Source organism: Myotis daubentonii, chromosome 11, assembly GCF_963259705.1.
Source record: "Myotis daubentonii chromosome 11, mMyoDau2.1, whole genome shotgun sequence".
Lineage (NCBI taxonomy): Eukaryota > Metazoa > Chordata > Mammalia > Chiroptera > Vespertilionidae > Myotis > Myotis daubentonii.
Genome location: NC_081850.1, coordinates 43,037,555 through 43,059,288, shown reverse-complemented (window position 1 = coordinate 43,059,288; position 21,734 = coordinate 43,037,555). Strand labels below are relative to the sequence as shown.

At 43.7% G+C, this 21,734-nt stretch overlaps 1 protein-coding gene across 8 annotated transcripts in view; it reads right to left on the bottom strand.

Annotated features, from left to right (window-relative positions):
- PCSK5 (proprotein convertase subtilisin/kexin type 5) overlaps window positions 1-21,734 on the bottom strand; it is a 416,215-nt gene that overhangs the window by 164,313 nt on the left and 230,168 nt on the right. For all 8 annotated transcript variants that reach the window (XM_059656934.1, XM_059656933.1, XM_059656935.1 and 5 more), the window contains exons 11-12: window positions 9,035-9,152; window positions 6,668-6,856 (exon numbers count right to left, since the gene is read on the bottom strand). In XM_059656934.1, the coding sequence (XP_059512917.1) occupies window positions 6,668-6,856; window positions 9,035-9,152 (307 nt within the window). The remainder of the gene's footprint in view (window positions 1-6,667; window positions 6,857-9,034; window positions 9,153-21,734) is intronic.

Below are 21,734 nucleotides of genomic sequence, written 5' to 3'. Positions count from 1 at the left end.
AATACCTCCTATAATTACTGTAACCCCCCCCCCACCCCCCACCCCTTTCTCACTTCAAGCGCCGAGCCAAACCATCAAGGATACAACATTTTCCTATGATGTTATGGCAATCGTTTAATAAGATGTTGTATAAATACTGACAGCTATGTGTACAGAATTATTTCTAGAATTGTAAATGGATCTTAATTTCAGAACCATACCCTAAAAAACAGTATTTATGTTCACTATAAAAATAGACATTAGACCAATATTTTTGGAAGTTTTCTCTGTTTTAAAATGTCTAAGTGCTTCATCCCAACTTAAGGTAGAGCATATATAATGCTTAAAGCACTCATTTGTCTCAATTGCATTTCAGTTTTTTATTTTCTTTAGCTACTGGCTTTTGTAAGTTTTAAATAATTTGTTTCTGAAATAGGGTATTGAAAACACACTATTAGGTATTTTTCTCTCTAACCTAAATCATTTATTTAAGAAAGGTTGAGTGAAAGATACTGGTTCTAGAGGTTTTGATTACCTAAAAAGATGAGTTTTAAAAAACTTTCAACATGCCTACTATTACTATCTTACTCACCAACCCCAAAATGCATTTCTTCTTGTGGGTAGGTATATGATGTAAGTACTTAATCTTGTGAAGATTTAGTCCATTTTATAGTTGATGGCTTTTATCAAAGTATCTGCTTTATATTTTAAACTCCCCTGTAAATTACTTGCACACACCATTTAGCTAGCACATACTGCCCACAAGTCTTCTGATGACACGAAAATAACAAGAACGTGTACAAAAAAGCTGGCTTATCTCTTAAATCGATGCTAAAGTGTGGTGTGCGGACAAGCAGCTTCAGCATCACCTGGGAGCTTATCAGAAAGGCAAATCCATGGACCTCACCCCAGACCTCCAGATGACAACTCTGGGAGGGGGGCCAGCCATCTGCTTGACTGAGCCATTCACCAGGTGCGTGGAGAAGCGCAGGGAAACAAAGGCCAGCACTTACTAAGTACTTACTATGCCAGGGGCTGTGCTGAGGACTTGCTTTACGTTGTCTTATTTAATACTTGCAACAACCCTGTGAGGCACACACTATGAGGTCTGTTTTCCAGATGAGAGAATCACCTTTTCCAAAGTCAAACATAAAAACTGGTGAAGTCAAGATCACCCAGCTCTGGCTAATTCTAAGGCCATCCCTTCTTTTGAACGGAGGAAGAGGGTTCTCACAGGGAGGCCTTACTGAAATGAAAAACTTTCACTGCAAAAGTATCATTTGTACTGCAAGTCACAAATGCATGTATACAGCATGACACTTTACAAATGTCCATAGTCTGTTGTTGAACATGTGGGAAGGGCAGCAACCAAAATGATTCAAATATAAACACCACACTTAACCAGAGTTCATGATAGAAGGCTATAGGTCTTGCAGCTTAGAAAGTGCACCTCCTCTGTACGTCAGATCCTAATTAGAAGCCGAGATACTCAGCTGCAATCAAATTTAGAAAGGGAGGCAAAGTTTCAGCTTTCTGTCAGAGGCCAAAATTTGGAACCCAGAGAAAGGAACTCTAAAACTCAATGAGTTGGGGGAGGGGAGGCCCAGGGAGGGGGAAGATGATGACACCTTTTTGTAATTCTCAACAAGTGCAACTGAAGGAAGAACCTGATGAGACATGCTTTTGTTTGAACATTTTTACAAGGGCAGATTGTGAATGTCGTAGAACAAAAGCTCCCATCTAAAGTTGCTCTTGTCTAAAAACATTTTCAAGGCATCCCAGCGGCCCTGGCAGCCCCCGCGGTGCTAGAGCTCCACATTCTCCCCAGAAGCAAACAATCTGTGGCGATCATTTAGCTCGGCTCTTTGTTAGGCAGGGCGTACAGGCCAAGAGGGGAACCCAAAGGGTGGGAGGGCAGGGGAAACAGGAAAAGGAGGCACTGCCCGTTTGTCCATTCGGGGACTCCTGTTTACTCAGGGCTCCCACCCTCCCACTAAATCATCCACCTGGCTTCCCAGGGGTGCTCGCCTGCTGGGCGAATGGGGCGCAAGCTCAAGTTGGACTGGCTCTGAATGCTGCCGAGTGCCTTCCAGGCTCAGCACCTGCAGATGCCTGGGTAAACGCTCTTCCACCAGCAGCTGTTCTCCACAGGAGCTCCAGCAAGTGCCCCGCAGCCTGTACAGGGCGGCGCTGAGGGGCTCCGGACGGCCCACGCAGACCTAACGTGCTCAGCGACGGTGGAATATCGATTCCCCAGGACTTGCTGTGCGGAGGGCAGACACAGGATGCGCTGAAGAAATGCCTCACAGAAATGTCTAGGAAGACAAGGACTTTATTTCTTTTGGGAATTTACCTTTAGGGATACTATTTTCAGGGCCCAAGACTATAATCCCTATTTTGTCAACACTGACAGGGAGAACAGTCCCAGGGGGGAAGGGAGCGGCATGTCTCCCCTCCTTGTCCACGTGTCTAGTTTTGCCTCATAAAGGGGGTGTGGGCTCACTCTCAGCACCCACCCTTCCTGCCACAGCCAATCCACAGTCCCTGTGAGGAGCTGCACCTCCCGGAGGAGCAGGAGGGACCTGATGGGAGTGACTCTTGGCCACAGCTCTACCTCTTCACCTCAAATGCCCCCTCACCTCCACTAGGGAAACTCTGTATTTAAAACCTTTCAGAATCCTATCTTTTAATTGCACAGTGTTCTCTGCTGTATGTGATCTTCAGAAATCTTGACTTCCCTGAAGGAAAGATGTGCCAACAGGGGAACAATTTATCGCTCTTGTTAATAATCTTTGATACACAAATTCCTTCTAAAACCCAACCTAGTCACCTTTTCCTTGAGGTGAAGTGTTTTGCCCCGCAGACCAATGAGGAGGAGACCAGGAGGCAAGCAGGCCTCCCCCCGCCTCCCTACCCTTTTCTGTGCTTCTTGCCCTCAGCTCCCAGTCCTGGGAATGTGTTTTGAAACAGGGCCAAGGTGACAGGACACAAGGATTCCTTGCCACTAGGCCTGAGATGGAGTGGTTTTGAGTAGAGATTTCCTCTCATAAAATTTAAGCTTCAGAATATGCCAGAAGGAGGAAATGCCAAGAGAAACCGTCTTTCCCAGAGCCGCCTCGGTAGGAGGGATGCTACCAGTGTCAAGCACAGCAGGGACAGGGGAGCCAGGCCCTGGAACGTGGCCACGTGTGGCTTTGGGACCTGGGGCAGATGTTTTACATTTAAGGAGTCAGCCGCTCAGAGCAGTGTTTTGGGGGAGCTGTAGACAAATGAATTCATAACATCCTTTATATCTCTCGGTGCCGTCAGCCCCTTCTCCAGTCTAGAGTGTGTACCTCTTTGGGGGGCTACTTGTTTTCCTGAGATGGAAAATGTCCAAAAGAGCAGTGGTTAAGAAAACGCTCCAGACCCAGAAGCCTCACTCTGGGTGCAAATCTCATTCTTGGGAGCCCTTGATTGGGGAAACTGAGGGAAACCTCGGGACCGCCAGTCGCTGAGCGCCTGAAATGCATGTTTCTTTTTCTCCGACACAAGTCAGGCAGCGATCTTGGGTTCAGCACTTTGCAAAGAGCAAAGCAGATGTCCGTGGTTCAAGAATGCATGTGCGACTGACGCCAGGGACCTCGTCATCCACCAAACGCCTGTGATGAGCGGAACCCACAGCTCCTCTGCTCACAAGTTTCCTCCCTGAAGTCATTTTGGGGGAAGCCAACACAAAATACCAGAATGTGTAGGAAGAGCCCAGCAAGGTGGAGGAGGCTGAGCTTTCCAAGCACACAGCAACTGCGAAGGCCTGTTTTTCCACGATAGAGGGGCTCGAGGCAGAAGAGCTGCCCGTGTGTGCACTTCACAATGTTTCACCTGGAATCTCTTTCAGGTTCCATGCAGATGAACAATGGTGAAGACAGAAAAGAAACAACAGAGAAAAGGGTCTTCTCTGGGTTCAGTAACAAAGGCTAGTGTGACCTCCATTAATCAAGTCATTGTGCATGTGAAGGCCTCGCTTGCTGAAAAGCAGCATCAGGCAGGTACATGCAATGACCTGGCAGGCGACAGCGGAGACCTGTCTGCAGAGTGGGGAGGACCCAGTGCCATTCTGTTCTTTGCACGCGCACACGCTGATTCTGGCTAAGCTGCGCTTCATAAAGCTCTACGCCCAGACGTCCCCATGCTGGAATGGGAGCTGTCAGGTTTTAAAGAACACGGCAAATCTTTCAAGTGCCGAAAGAAAATGCAATTGAAGGTAAGATTTAGGAATCTGTACTCCTAGTCACCTGGAAGCGCTACTTATTGCTCTTCCTTTTTTCCTCTGTCCCATTGCAGATAGAATTTGGGGATTCTGAAAAGCAACCGGCAACTGCCCAGGCTCACTTCGGATCTGCAGGCCTGCACTGGCTCCTGGCCTCTCACCTCCTCCAGCTTGTTGTTAAGTCTGCTAACAAAGACCCGCGCTGCCAGGGTCCCCGGCACGTGTACTACATACCAGGTTGGCTTTCATTTGGACTCTATGTGCCATTGATGGTGAGGTTTTAACTCCCATTAAATGTTCCTCTTGGAGAAAAATATAAAATGAACGACTCTTTTAGGCTCCTTTCTGCTTGTCTTATGGTTTGTACTTTACAACCATAATGGGAATGAGGTGTATAGGACAACCTGATATTTTCCCACCTGGTCCCACCTGTTGTCAAGTACCCCCCCCCCCCCCCACGTCCCCCATGCTCCCAACCACTCAAAAAGCCAGTGGGGCAAAGAAAGCTTGGGCTAGAACATTCTGGCCTTTTATCAGGATCCTGGCACAGGGAGTGGGGAGAAGTGACAAGGCTAAGAAGAGTGCCCTTTTGGTCAATAAAGACTAAAGGGCTAGCCTTTACAATAGGGGTCAGTCAGCTACACAGCTTCCTCAAGCCACAGCTGCCCTCTGCCTGTTCTGTAAATAGAGTTTTATGGGACCACAGCCATGCCCATCCATTTATATAGTCTACAGTGGCTTTTGCACTCTAATGGCAAAGTTGAGTAGCTATAACAGAAACGGCCTGCAAAGCTCAAAACATTTACTAATTGACTGTTTGTGGGGGGAAATTTGCCAGTACCCTTTTTAAAACAAATAGAATTTCCTTGAACTTCAGAAAATGCTTGGGCAAGAGAAGTCAGCTAATCTGTAGCAAATGCCAGTGGACATTTAAGGACAGGGGGAAGAATCTCAGAGGCCTGAGGAGTTAGGGTTCTATATGTCATCTACACTAATAAAAGAGAAAAATGGTAATTGGCGTACGACGATACCCTTTTCATTGGCTAATCAGGGCTATATGCAAATTAACTGCCAACTAAGATTGGCAGTTAACTGCCAACAAGATGGCGGCTAATTTGCATATATAGGCACAATGGAGGGAGGTGAAAGGGAAAGCAGGAAGAAGCCCCCTGCCACTGACAGTGATCGGAAACCCAAGGGGGAGCTAAGAGCTGGGAGGTAGGGCAAAGGCGGCCCCCAGCCATGATCAGAGAATCAGGTGCCTTTTCCGCCCTGGCCAGTGATAGCAGGAAGTAGGGGTAGAGCCAGCGATGGGAGCTGGGCACGGTCGAAGCTGGCAGTCCCAGGAGCTAGGGGTCCCTTGCCTGGGCCTAAAGCGGAGCCCACGATTGCGGGGCCGCTGCCACTGCGGGTCCCCGCTGCCCGGGCCGGACGCCTAGGCCAGAGGCGTTAGGCCTGGGCAGGGGCGGAGCCTGCAACCGCGGGGAGCTGGGGGTCCCCTGCCCAGGCCTGACGCCTCTGCCAGAGACCTCAGGCCTGGTCAAGGGGCCGATCCGGTGATTGGTGATCGGAGGGTGATGAGGGTCAACTCCTCTGGCCGAGGCATCAGGCCTGGGCGGGGAGCTGGGGGTCCCCTGCCCAGGCCTGATGCCTGGGCCAGAGGCATCAGGCCTGGGTGGGGGGCGGAGCCGGGGATTGGGGGGATATGATGGTCCCCTTGCCCAGGCCTGAAGCCTGGGTCAGAGGCGTCAGGCTTGGGCGGGGGGTGGAGCAAGCGATCAGAGGGAGATGGGGGTCCCCTGCCCAGGCATGATTCCTGGGCCAGAGGCCTCAGGCCTGGGCGGGGCCAGAGCCAGTGATTGGGGGGAGATGGGGGTCCCCTGTCCAAGCCTGACACCTCTGGCGGAGGCATCAGGCCTGGGCAAGGGGCAGAGCCAGCAATCGGAGGGGTCTGGGGGTCCCCTGCCCAGGCCTGATGCCTGGGCCAGAGGCATCAGGCCTGGGCTGGGGGCAGAACCAGTGATGGGGGGAAATGAGGGTCCCCTGCCCCTGCGATTGGAGGGTGATGGGGGTCAATGCCTGAGGGCTCCCAGTATGCGAGAGGGGGCAGGCTGGGCTGAGGGACACTCCCCCCACACACACCCGTGCACGAATTTCGTGCACCGGGCTCCTAGTTTTATGATAAGGAACAACAGGTGGCCTTCCATTTTTCTGCAGCATCCCTTTCATATTCCCCAACTATTATATGTGCGACTGTTCTTTGCAGCTTCACACTCTCTAATTATGTATGGGCAGTGAGGACTGTGACCATCCATCATGACATCTGTGTGCCCCTTAGTTCTTAGGGTAGTAAATAGAGAGCAGCTGCCCTTTCCTCCCTAAAGAACAGCAGAGTGTCAGTGTGACTCACACTCTGGTGGGCAGAGGTTATCATGGTACCTGTTGGCCAAAAGCTGGGACCTGGTTCCTGAGGGTGAGGTCAGGTAGATGGCCAGGTCACCCCTCCTGGGATGGGTGATGGTTATGCGCACAACTACATGCTCCAGGTAGTTGACATGGTGGTTGGGGTTATCCGAGCAGCCCGACGCTTTGTAGATGGAGCGCACGGCACTGTTGGGGCGAATTGTCCTGCAACAGAGAGAGAGGGGGTTTGAGTGAGGGCCCTGGTGAAGAGAGCCTGCAGGCCTCGAATGACATCGCACAATGTAATACAAGCAGCTGGTCGCTGGACACTCAAGGACACAGGGCTATCACCAAATGGTTGGGTCATTGAAAGGATTAACACTTTAGACAGTGGGAAAGATGCACTCGATAGGAAAGGGGGGATTGAGGGCCTTTTACCTTCACACAGGTAGTGCTTTTCCAACGTAAGAATCTCAGCTTATAAAACACAGATTGCTGGGCCTGGCCCCAGTGTCTGATTCAGTAAGGCTGGAGTAGATCCCAAGAATTAGCATTTCTAACAAGTTCCCAGGTGATAGGGAAGTTGCTGATCTATGGAATACACTTTGAGAGCCATTGCTATAGAGTACCATGGTACAGTGAAAGCTTGGGGATTAGCATGCCTGTGGGATTTGACCCTGGTCTACCATTTCCTTACTCTATAACCCAGGGGTACACACTTCCTCTTGTCCACAGGTTCCTGTCTTCTTCACTAGCTTCTTTCTGTGCCATTGCCACCACCCTCCCCCCTCCCCCCCCCCCCCCCCCCCGCCCCAAACACTGGGCTCCAGCCACACTGGCCTCAATCAAGTTCTGGGATAGTTTTCCAACTCAGGGCCCCCTCCCCCCACCCTGTGCTGTTCCTATGGCTGACTCTTCATGGCCAAAGCTTAAATTTCACTCTGAGATGTCACTGAACCACAGGAAAAATATGTCCCCACCTCTTATTTTCTACCCTTTATATGCCCAACATTCACTTATTGTAACTTAGAATTATTTACTTTTATATATACATATATATATATATATATATATATATATATATATATATATATATATATATTTTAAATATATTTTATTGATTTTTTACAGAGAGGAAGGGAGAGAGATAGAGAGTTAGAAACATCGATGAGAGAGGAACATCGATCAGCTGCCTCCTGCACATCCCCCACTGGGGAAGTGCCTGCAACCCTGGTACATGCCCTTGACCGGAATCGAACCTGGGACCTTTCAGTCCGCAGGCCGATGCTCTATCCGCTGAGCCAAACCGGCTTTGGCATTTACTTATATTTTTTTGACTTGACTCCCACAAGACTGTAAACTTCAAAGGGAAGGAAGCACTTATCATTCCCCTTAATATCTAGCTCAGTGCTTGCTATTCAGTAAGTGCAAGAAAAATAGTTGCCGAACTGGTAAATAAATTTGTGAATGAATAAACAAATATTCCCACTGATCTCGCTTCCTCATTTGTCAAATGGGAGTAATACCCAAATGTTTACAAACTTTTAATAAGGAAACACACATGAAGTTTTTAGCACTTGGCATGGACCTTAATAAGTGTTCCGTAAATACTGGTTCACTTTCCACTCCTTTATCTTTTTTCTGTTATTCTATGCCACAGATGAATATGGGGGAAAACCCCACTTCACTTCATTTATTTCTGCTTCCTGACAAATTTTCTCAAGAATTACAATGGCTCTAGTTTTATCATAAACAAAGTCCATAAATATTTTTATGAGAGCCACCTCTCTAAAAAAGAAAGCCAAAAGCAAAATACGAATAGAATCTTGAAGATGTATCCTGTTCTGTGGATTCAGCACCTAGGAGGGACTGCACATTCTCGCTAGGTCAGCCCTGTCAGCACAGCCTTCACGTTTGTGCAGCTGAAACCTAGGAAAGGGCCCTGGGATCTCTAAATAAACTGCAATCTCATTTACTGTGCATTTCCCCCACTCTGGAGAACTACATGGTATGGAGTTAAGTTTCCAGAACATGCTATTCAGTTTCTTGGAGTACATTGACTTACGAAGAATACTAATAACAACAAATAGATATACTGATAGAGTAGAAATCTTAAGAATGCCCATCAAGCCCCACCGCCCCGCCCCCCCTCCTCCCCCCCCCCCCCCTCCACACACACCCAATCACCTTTTAAGAGATGCTTTTCTTTTAAGGATACTTGGGTCTACTTTGTGGATTTAACAGCTTAGCATCCCAGACATTCTATTAGAGTTTGTAACTACATTAGAAAAAAATTACACAGGGTTTTAGCTTCCATGTGTAACACAGGGCCATCCTGAGCACTTGCCCTGGCCTGCACTCTTTCAAGACATTGATGTGCTATGTACTTGCGGCAAACCTTACTTGATTTGTCGGTCTGTGCTCTCTACACACACGTGCTGCTGAGGAACAGTGGTCCACTTCTCCGCCTCCATCACCATGGCTTCTGCATCCATCAGTCCAAATCCATAGAGATGGCTCACTACAAAAGGCAAGAAGCTGGTCAGCTTTGCTCTGGTTATGAGCAACCTGTGCTATATATGTTGAGCTATAATTTCATTCAGCAGAGAACATATATCCCCCCCCCCCAAGGGATCCTCGCTTTCTTTATAGCAATGATTTAAAACAAATAAAACAAGACAAGTAAACAATCACAACAAGAAAATGATTGTGTATCACATTGATTATCATTACTAGTAACATGACTATCATTCATGAATTGTTCTTACATGGCAGGCATAAGCGCATATTTTTACATTTAATCCTCCTAACAATCAAGATGTTAATTCTATTATTATCATTGTTCATGAATGAGAAAATTGAGATCAGAGAGAAACTTGGCTGGGATTGCCCAACAATTCAGTGGTTGAGCTGGATTCTAACCCACATGTTCACTCAAAGACCACTTGTATTCATATGATGACATCATCAATTTTATAAGATAAATAGGATTAAAGAGAAGTGACGATGTATACAACTTTTAGTGCAATGAGAACTTACATTCAAGAAATGCCAATTTTCAGACATGCCTAGAAGTTAGGTTGAATATTCCAGAAGACATAAATTATTACATTTCCTCTAGCATATGAAAAGTTTATTAAACATTATTCATGAAACATTTGGAGGCCTTGAACTTTTATGCCAGATTTGTATCCTCACATGTTGTAATCTTTTAGTTCTCAATAAGAATACTTATTGATCTAAAGCTGAATTTGACAGAACTGTCTCAGAAACTTCGATTGCATACAGGAATATTTTAATGATAATAGAGCAAGATCAACTTGTGCAGTTCTTTCTGAAAATACTTTAAAATCCCAGTTGAATACTTCAAATATTCACCGTTATTAAACTGTCTCATATCTTTATATTTAACACAAAGTCATACTTCTACCAAATTTGTTGCCTAAAACATTTTCCTTATAACATTAATTACTTTATGCAAATATTTCTAAAGCTGCCCAGGCTTATGGATTATTTAAATACTTCAGCTTAAAATTCAAGATGTTCTATGTTGTAATCCCATTCAATTTTCAAAATAAACTCCTTTTTTTTTTGCTTTAGAAAAGTCATTCCTGTTCTGGAGATCTGACATTCCCAGTCATATCGTGCTCATTCTGTCCCACCGCCTTTGCTCATGCTGGGCCCTGGGCCTGGAATTCCTTCACTACTCTAGGTGAGGAGTTAAACTCTACTCTTACAAGTTCCTGAAGGCCCAGCTAGTCTATCTTCTCTTTCTTGAAATAATCTCTAGAACAGGGGTGGGCAAACTTTTTGACTCGAGGGCCACAATGGGTTCTTAAGCTGGACCGGAGGGCCGGAACAAAAGCATGGATGGAGTGTTTGTGTGAACTAATATAAATTCAAAGTAAACATCATTACATAAAAGGGTACGGTCTTTTTTTTTTTTTAGTTTTATTCATTTCAAACGGGCCGAATCCGGCCCGCGGGCTGTAGTTTGCCCACTGCTGCTCTAGACTATAAAAATCAATAGTTACTGAAATTCAATCATCTGTGATCAGTGAGCTTCTCTCCTTTATAGTCCTATACCTCTAATTAATTTGTCAATCCACCTGCCCTTCTGCCCAGTCATCCACTCAACCATCCATCCACCCACCCATCCATCTGCTCACTCATCCATCCATCCATTCGTCTGTCTACCCACCCACCTATCCATCTATCTATCATTTCTTGAGTGCCTTCCATGTGCCAGGCACTGTACTATGCACTGCACATTTTATCTGTGACAACAATTGAATTGATAATTAACTCTGCCAACATATGTATTTTTACCCCAATTGTATTATAAACTACTTGATGGCAGGAACTGGGTCTTATATTTCTTTATATGTTTCATGGGATTTAGCAGAACATATACATAGTATTGGAGGAAAAAGATACTATAGCATATATATATATATATGTGTGTGTGTGTGTGTATATATATATATATATGTATATATATAAAGAAAATTGTTCTAGGATTAAGAATTATTGCTCTATTTCTGCTATTTTTTAATTACATAATTCTTGGCAAACAAGATAAAATATCTACCCCACCATTTCCTCATTTTGAAATATTACTATCTATCCCATTACCGTTATTAGTTAAGTATATGTCCCACATGAGAAAATCTGTGTAAGAAACTATACAAATGGAAGAGCTCATTATTATAATATCAGGTCCAGTCAGTCAGAACATACTGAATAAAATGGAATAAAATTATCTTGCTATGGCAAAGATATATGTAATATTTTTATACATGGACTTTTGCAAGTTTTTTTTATTATTTTTTTCTTGGTTAAAAAGCAATTCATGTTCATTGTAACAAACTTGTAAAGACTTCCAGAAAAGAAGAAAATAAAATTCACCAATAACTTCATCACAAATTGGTAACTGCCATGAACAATTTTGTTAGTTTTGTTTTAGTTACGTAATATTATACGAAGCAATTTTGCCTCCTTAGTTAAATAAGAGACAGAGTGGCCCACATGGTCCAGGAGAAAAGTCCAGTCTGGGCTTAAGGAAACCCAATGGTGGAGATCTTTTGTTAAAGTTCATGTAAATCCTGTTCTCACTTATGTCTGAACCATAGCCTATATCATTTCATCATGAACAATCTAAGGTATTTTCTTTCCCTGGGGGAACTGAAATTGTTGCCAAAGAGGCTCTATGCCAGGCTCTCTCACTCGTCTGAGTACCCAAGCACCCCCATGTTAGTGTTAAGTGGTTTCCAACCAGCAAAGACTGTCATCCTACAGCCATTAGGTCATCCACTAACACAGTCATCATATACAACCAACACTTCATGCCTGTTTACCACTGGAGTTATGCAGAAAAGCGCCCTGAGTCTTTATGAAGGCCATACATTTGTTTCCTTCTCCAATTCAACTCCTATCCTCCACACAACGCTGACATAGATGTTCAGAAAAGGGCTCACTAGCTCCATTTAACTACAGGCTGGCAAGTCAACAGAAAAACAAAGTATGACTAGTATAGTCATAAATGAGAGAGTTAGATGACATCAGTGAAGGCCACCGAGTCACCAATGGAGATTTTAAGTATTTTATTTTATTTTATTTATTTTTAAAATATATATTTTATTGATTTTTTACAGAGTGGAAGGGAGGGAGAGGAATAGAGAGTTAGAAACATCGATGAGAGAGAAACATCGATTTGGCTGCCTCTTGCACACTCCCTACTGGGGATGTGCCTGCAACCAAGGTACATGCCCTTGACCGGAATCGAACCTGGGACCCTTCAGTCTGCAGGCTGACGCTCTATCCACTGAGCCAAACTGGTTAGGGCAGATTTTAAGTATTTTAAAATACTGGAAATTATATATGTGTCCACCATCATGATACACAGCCTAAGAAAAAAAATGAAATAAAATCTTTCCTTTTGGGGGGTGGGGTGGGGATGGGGGTTGCTAGCAATATATCAACTGAGTGAATTCTGAGGGACATTTGTTTGATTTTGTTAAGTACTAATGAGAAAATAATTGTACAATGAATGTGCTGGGCAGATAAGCTTCAGAAACATGATGTTAACAAGGGAAATAGCCATGAAATAGTTTGGAGGTACTAACCATTTTTTGAAATATAATTACAATTGACGTAATAATTGTTAAATAGAAAGTTTTCATTCTAAAATGACCTACAAATTCAGAAACACTGGTCTTTCTCTGGGTGACCATTTGGTCTGTCTCGCCCATCACACTGTGACCAGGATGGGCCAGGAGGAGTATGATTGCCCTCCAGTGGCCACAGAGCACCTGGCTTCAAGGTTAGCTGCTGTGAAGATGGGTGAAGTGAATGCATGCAACTGACAGGAGGCATTTTGTTTCATTCACCAAGTGGCATGAAATGTTTACAAGAGAATTGTAAGGGGAAATGGAGGTCTATTCTTTTTACTGTTGACTCCTATAAGGTCATCATTAACACACCCCCAAATTTATTCAACTATAGAGCCAACAGTCACATTTAAAAATTTTATGGTTATAGAAATATACCACACAAACAACTGTGATATGGCTGTTCCACAGCTATTCATGCACATTTCTCATGCCACGCTCAGAGCAAAACCTGAGCCTGAAAATCACTTGATGCTAATCAAGTGGAACCCTTTCCGCACAAGCACTGAGTAAAATACAGAATTCTATGACGTCAGAGTACTATACATTGGTGTGAGCAGCATCTCACCAGTTCAAGCAGAATTTTTCACTCCTATGTGTGTTGGCAGTAAATATGCAAGTTGTAGTTGTAACATCAGTTAAGATTCAAAATCAATATTCAGAAATATATTGAGGGAGTGGGCATGTACACCGAGTAATATCAATCTTGAAACAACATTATTGAAGCATATTTCAGAAAGTAAATTTATTTCTTGGTAGAATGATGTTGGACAAGCTTAATAAAGAGAATCTGAAAAACTTGCATAACATTATATTTGTTCTATTAGGTTGCACGACTGTCTATGCAGATAAGCTAAAAAAAAAAAAAGTGGAATTGTTTTACGCCAGAAGTATAGCTAATTTTTATTCAAAGGTATCTAAAGGTGTCTCTGCTTGGGCCAAGTCAGACAGACAAGAAAAGGCAGGAAAATAGATAATATCCTCCAGCAGGTATATTTTCACTTTGTGATGAGACCAGCAACGCTGAGAGAAGCTAATCATTAAGCACACAAGCAAATTATTGCATAGTTTGAAAGAAGACACAGTTAATTTATTTTTTTTAAAGCTTTTTCTTTTTCTTTTTTAAAAAATATATTTTATTGATTTTTTACAGAGAGGAAGGGAGAGGGATAGAGAGCCAGAAACATCGATGAGAGAGAAACATCGATCAGCTGCCTCCTGCATGCCCCTCACTGGAGATGTGCCCGCAACCAAGGTACGTGCCCGCAACCAAGGTACGTGCCCGCAACCAAGGTACATGCCCTTGACCGGAATCGAACCCGGGACCCTTGAGTCCGCAGGCCGACGCTCTATCCACTGAGCCAAACCGGTTCTGGCAACACAGTTAATTTAAATAACAGTTCTAGCTAGGAGGACTAAAAACTTGATTCTAAAGGAAATCTAGAGAGCTCAGCAGAAAAAAAAAATTAGAAGTTCGGAGCACAGGAAACTGTAACCAAGGCAATTTGGTATATTTCCATCTCTATCCTTACTGGAGCCAGCTACTTTAAATCCTTTTTTCTTTTTCAATATTACACTGAATATTACACTGAATGGCCATTTCATGATGACTCTAAAATGACTATTAGTAAAGCACTCTATACACAAAAAAGGAATTGGTTAAAAAAGGATTTTTAGGAAGTTTTTGAGCTTCCCGAAGCAAGCCTTTCTGCTACCAGCTGTCAGGTGCATGAACAATGTTACGCAGCATCCAGTGTAAAACAGGGCAGGCGAGCAACAACACACACTCTGTACAAGGGGCCTATGGGAAATATCAAATCGTGCCTGTAACTGGAAAAGTGCAACTAAATGACAGCTATCCATTTCCTATAAAAGTCCAGCCAATTTCTTCCGCTAAGGAAATAATTTCTCACAACTAGCATCCCTAAATGCCCGGGTTTGTCTACAGTGGTCCTGGTTTTAGTAACAAAAGTTCTGTGTCCCAGGAAACCCCTCATTCATGGGCAAACCAGGAGAGTGGCCCCCCTACGTGGAACGGAGGCGGTGATGCGATGCTGTCGGGAGGGGCACAGAACTCGCACCTTTTACTATCAATGAACCAGTAACTGGTATACAGCCTGAACTTACATTCATGTGTGTTAAGATGCACATAACCACCAAGATATGGAACATGTCGATCAACTGAGTTTAATTACTTATTAGAAAGTGTCCATTTCAATACACTTCACCCACATTATCATGCCACTTGGGGGTTGGGGGTGCGGGGGTGTGGAGCACCTATTCTGTGTATTCAACACAGTGAGGATCCAAAAGAAAGAGAAAATGATTTTGTGTTCTGAGTTAGGCAGGGGGATGAGACGAGAATCATTGTATGATTTCACTAAATAATAATGAAAAGCACTAACTGTGTAATCCCTGTCAGTATATTTAAAAAAAAAAAGACTTCAAACGAGTAAGAAATCAGTCAAAAAAGACAACGGAGATGAAGAAACCTCACAGAGCCTGGCGTACACAAAGTCCTTAATACAGGTCAGCCAACGTTCGGTCAGGTAAGATGGCCTCAGGGCGAAAGTGATTAACTTGTGCCTCGGGGTGCGCGGGGGCTTCAGGATATTCCGGGGCCAGGACGGAGCCTTCTGGTTAACGAATCTGCAGGTCTGCCCGTGGTTCCCTGGGCAGCAAGGAAAGGCAGCCGCCCTGGGTGGGTGGAGGGCGGGCGAGTGGTCAGCACGGATGGGCAATGGTGGTAAACGCGCAGGGGAGGAGGGGTGAGAGCAGAGCTAGGGAGAACGAAAAGCCAACCCCGATCGCTTGTTCTCTCGCTTGTTCGGGGGTGGTTGCTCTCATCTACCTACACGCCACCACCAGACTGAAAGGTAGTTACACAAATTCCTGTCTGAGGGGCTGCTTGATCTGTGGTGGGTAGAAACTCCAAGCCGAGATCAAAGGGCCCCTGCACCTGTGCAGTCCTCGCAGCCTCAGGGGCTTTGATCCTCAAGGCGCTGAGCCACCTGCTCTGAAATAACAGCTCCCACCAGGGACACTGTGCCTCCCGCACCTATTCATCAAACCGCCAAATGTGCAGAACGGGAGGGTGTGTGTGTGTGAAACGTGAGAGGGCCTGAGACACTTTCCTTAGGTGCCCCGTCCCACATGCGTAATGTCAACACACGAGTCCTGCCTTTTCACAGTAAAGTGGAAGAGCGAATGATCACCACATAGAATGGAAGATTCATAACAATGAAGAGTGGCAAGTAGTGCTCTTTAGCCTCCCACATCAGCATTTCTTCACCTAAACATGTCGGAGAGATGAAAGCCAGGATGCTTCCAGAATGACCTGTCCCTTTCCTTCCCTCCCTGCCTTTCTCCTGCATCTATCTCTTCATGAGGGATCCTTTCAGATTTCAATGTGAAAGGCACATAATAGGCTTTTTGGAGCGTTAGCATGACAGTTGCCATGCCCTCCCCCGCAGCACAGTGCAAAATGCAGACTCCCTCAGGGCAGGAAAGCGGAGCAGCCGCACCTGCCTTCCTCCGCAGGGCCTGTTTTTATTTTTCCCTTGCTCTTCCTAACATCCCGGCTCCAGTAACCACGCCAGCCAGATCCAAATGTGCCAGCCGCCACCAGTGCCGCTGAGGACTTGCATGTGGAAGGTTTCCAGACACTGATGCTTGGCTGTCTGCGTGTCTGCACTTCAAAGCTCCGTGCGGGATGGGTTCTTTCAGCAGCTGTAGGTACTCAGACAGGCTCGTCATTACAGAGACGCATTAAGGAGATTTTAGGAAAACACAGCTGAGACCTTTTCCTTGTACAATGTACTTCCTTACATAGGGATGTACATATACACTATTATATGTTATGTACATATATAAAAGTGCATATTTACTATTTTTTTTAATTTACAGAGATAAGGGGATATGCCTTCCTTCTTTCCATTGTAAAAAAATGTCAACTTTTTTTCTTCTTTTCTCTGGACATTCCTCTTTTATTTGCTTCAATATGGTTATAATAAGCAGGGATTTTGCTTAAGGTAATTGACTAGTAATTCTTGAATGGAGGTAAGGAAACTATTTTTCCAACTTGGGGAGACCTAGCCAGGGATCCCAGGGCATATGCAGATCACAACTGTGCTTATTCTTTGGAAAGTAAACTTATCTGGACAGAGATGAGAAAAAGATAAAAAAAAATGTATTATAAGGGCCTTTGGGTAAAAGTTAATTGAAGATTGGATTGGCCATATGTCAACTCCCCAGCCTAGATCTCAGTGTACAACCTAAGCAAATAGATGCCAGACTTGGATCTTGATGAGTAGGCAGCCAAAACTCTTATTTGTGAATTATTCATTATTTTAGATAAGTCTTCATTTAATTCTCCCTTTTCTTTGTTCCTTAAATTCTTATAAAAGAAATAGAAAATCTAGATGAATTTATTTCAAGTGAGTCCCTTTTCACACTCAGTGGCTAACAGTGGTTACAAAGATACGGTTATTTTCCACCCTTCCACACACCTGTGGCTCACCTGACATGGCAGCAACACCCACTGGTGATGTGATGATCACAAAGCACAAAGACGAGGGACAGCAAAGAAGAAATTATTTCCTGCGATTGGAAATGTCACCTTTTCACTGGGAAGAAAGCTAACACTTATCCTTAGTAGTATCAAGTACTCCATAAGGCTTATCAGAACATTCCTTTTTATTTACCTAAAAGTCAAATAGCTTTTAGGCTTAAGGGACAATAAGAAGAAGATTTCTGTAAAAATCTCAGAAAAGTCGGCCATTAATGAGGATTGCATATGCTCTTAGAAGAAATAAGACTTGAGATGGTTCTTAAGTTAAAATTTGGACCCATGGAGGTATAAATGGAGGTCAGTAATGCAACAGGACATTGGGACTGGTGTCTTCCTCAAGGAAGCCGTGTGGGCTTGGAATCATATGGATGGATTTCATTGGAGGCAATGAGTAGCCAATGATCAAGGAAAGGCCATCATTTAATTGAGATTCCAGAAAGTTTTAGGGCAATGTTTTGTACAAGATGTTTCGTGGATTGTTTCAGAGGTTCTGAGTCTTAAATGACATAGGGAGAGCCTTTTGCAGAGATTCAAGATTGGTAATAGATGACATCGGTCTTGAATGTAGAGCTGAAAATCATTAAGAAGGAGGGAGTGCTTATAGTAGAAAGGAAGGCAGCGATGTGAAAGAAAAGCAGTGACATTGAGAGGATATGTAAGGGCGGGAGAGCACACCTGCCAGAGAGAGCAGGCAGCGGTGCTCCTGGTCTTGGTCCCGCCCCCTCAGCAACAGATCCCAGGGGATGGCTGATGGCAAAGGAAGGGAAAGAAAGAATCTGTAAAGTGTCAAAGGAAAACAGGGCTATATGTTTGCATCATGAGAGGCAAGGAAAGACGGATCTGGACTGGGTAGATCAAAAGCAAGAAATCCCAGAGAAAAACAAGCAGCTGCCTTCTGGTTGAAGTCTCAAAGAGTAATTTCACTTCAAAGGTAGAAGTGGAAAAAAATTGCAGAGAATTACAGAGGAACTGAACAGCAAGGAAATGGAAGCAGCTAATTTAGATGACTTGGAAATGTTTAGTTGTGTAAAGAAGAACAGAATTAAGGCAGTAGGATGATGGAAAAGTTTGGGTCTCCCACCCCCAGGCTGGGAGATACAAACTTTGAAAACAGAGGGTTACGGTCCAATTGACAGAAAGGAGCATGAACATTGCTGGGAGCAAATGACTAAGTGACTGACAGGAAATGGGATTGTTTTGAGAACACCTTTCACAAATGGGGTTCATTACCTAAACTACAAAAACAAAAACAAACAAAAAACACCTCAAAAAAGCCCACTGATTTGAAAACCTATTTTTTATTTCTTCTAAGGATGGCACTTCATTAGCACCATTCATTCAAATGCACAGGAAGGAAGCTAATTCATTACATACAGTGGATGAATTGAGTCAGTGGTTCCCAAACTTGAATGTGCATCAGAATCGCCAGAGGACTTGTGCAAGCACACACTGCTCTTCCCACTGATGCACTCATTTGTAGTTTTGAGGTAAGGTCCAAAATTTGCATTTCTAACAAGTTCCCAGGTGATGCTGATATTGTTGTACCAGGGACCCCACTTTGAGAACCATTTCCTGAAGGTTTTAGGGCTATCTAGCAGCTCTCCCAGAAGGCCAGCCAATAAAGCCTGATTAATTAGGCTATCATCTCCAACATAGGGGCATAGTCTCTGTAGGCATGATTCACAACCTTCCCTCATGCCAACATCTTTCCATATGCCACACACATTTTTGCTTCTCTTATAAAGATATTTTCAGAAGATACAGTTCTCTCAATTAACCTATGGATACATTATCCTGCACTCTTCAAGCACAAGTTGGTCTAGAGATCTACTTTTTGGATGTACTTTACTTAAGGAATTAACAGCTTCTATGCACTGTTGGTATAGAATAAGGGTGTGACTGAGCCGAGATACAAAATCATGTTTAGTTAACATGTTGACAATAATAACTGCACTGAAGTTTCCATTTAATCTATTTAAATCTATTTTATCTAATCTTTTACAGTTGAAGTACATTTAATGTATCAAGCATGCATCTCAAAATAAGATGCCTAGAAGAAATTTCGGGGTGTGTGTGTGAAAATAATATCTTACATATGCATTTTGTTACGTATTAGCTAATGAAATCTTTACAACTGTCCTATTGGCAAGATAGTATTATTCGAATTTTTCAGCTGAAAAAACTTAGGTCTCAGACCATTAAAAGAACCCACCCAAAGTCACAGGGACTCGATCCCAAGTATTCAAGTATTCAGAATCTCTTTGTTTTATACTATATACGTATCCATTGGTTACTGTGTCTATAAGACACACAGTATTTATTTCAACGAATTTCTCAAATCAGGAATCAGCCTCAGAATAACAAGATGGCAAAAAGGATAAACCATTTCAGGTGTCTATCTACAAATCACAAATGGACAGTGGACCATGTTTACCCTCTTTGCCTTTTGCAAATCAGCTGCCTAAAATCTCCTTCCTTCTTCAAAACTCATTAAAATATCATGCGCAGAAAAAGAAATATGTAGGATTTGGAAGGAAAGTTAACATCTGGCCCATAGCCCTTTCCCAATTCTTGCTGAGAAGTGACCTTCTTCAGTCATTTCTAGCAGGGATTTTAACTAAGTGTAGAGATCATATTAATGTGGAAAAGATACTTATTTTCTATTCATGGTTAGGCTTTAAAAACATTTTTAAAATTTATTTACTAGAGCTAACCAGGCATGCACAGATGGAAGAATGGCATTGAGTGGCAAAGAGCAACTTCCCATTTGTTAACATCCAGCAGCGATTAAAATGGTCTTCTTTTTGACTCTTTCAAAGATGACTCTGGAAACTTGTGGGTGTACCTTGTCTTCTGGTCTAACACCATAAAATGAAGCCTGTTGAAGCCATTATTGGGATGTGTGATAGAAGTTTAATTGCTTTAAAATGCCTAAGGCTAGCAAGATGTGACCATGTGTAAAGAGTATGAATTGAGATTCTGAGAAAACTAAAAGTCTGGATCTATTTATTTCACAGAAGATGGATCCAGATGGAGTCTGCAAAGCAATCGCCCGGCATGTAACTGTACCTTGCTAGATGCAGTGGCCTTAGCAAGCCATGCGGAGAGCTAGGGCAGGATTAATTTTCAGGATTTCTTTTGGAATCTTTGGGTCTGGTTTATATTATAAACACTGGCACCAATATAAAGATCTCCCTGGAGAGAAAAAAAAGGGTGGCCTAAGGCCATCTTTAGTAAACTTGTACTTTAAAAAGATGTAATCATGAGGCCCTTTTGTCTCGTGCTCATGTGGGCTACCTCACTGCTCCTGAACCAGCTTTCAAAGCTAGAGCAGGGCCCATTTCCCAGGGTCTCTATGTGGGCACAGCCAGGGAGAGCCCCCTCCCTGATGGGGGATTTGCGACGAGAGCTGGTGCTGCGGTCTGTGCTGGGAATACCCATGCCAGAGTCCAAACTGATATGTGTGCACTAATTCCAATAACGGTTTCTCCTGTGTGCCTCAACCACATCTTTCCCTTTCACACTGAAAGCTCCATTGCTTGGGTAAAAGAGGGTCTGTTGGGAGCTCCTTCACTAGACAGCATGATGATGATCACGGACGCTTCAAATAAAGCCTTTTCAACACCGCCTCCTGTCTGTGCCAATGCATCCTGCAATCGACAATATTCACAAGGTCTCATTCCCCAAATAAAGATCTACTGACCCCTGATGAAATAATTACACATTTGAATTCATGCAGCTTCAATCATTTTTGGTCAGGGAGAATGTAAAAAGAATATGAAATGAATAATCGATTTGAGCTCGGCACTCGAGACACTCACTTAACATTCTAAGGTTTTACTTCAAACTTTGTCTAGAGAGCTGGCGATAAAGATAGTGATGAAATCATCCCAGATATTGGAAAACTCTATTTGAGTCTGGTAACACGGAGTTACTTGGCTCATGATGTTTCTGTATATGTCCAGGTTGAAGCAATAGGCAAAGGTTAAAAAGAACAAAGCCATCTTTCAATAGATACCTTTTAAAATAAGCCTATGCTTTTGATAATTAAGGGAGACATAATAACAGAATTCCATGCAACAAGGCTACTCAGGTGGGACCTATGTGAATCAGAGAAAGGTAACTCTTTCTCTTTCTTTTTTTTAAAAATTCATTTCAGAGAGGTAGGGAGAAGGAAAGAGAGTTATAAACATCAATGATGAGAGAGAATCATCAACTGAGCCCACAACTGGGCATGTGCCCTGACCAGGAATCAAACCGTGACCTCCTGGTTCATAGGTCAACACTCAACCACTGAGCCTCTACCAGTTGGGCAAGGTACCTCTTTAACACAGACTTCATCCCATTCTGGGCACATGGCTTG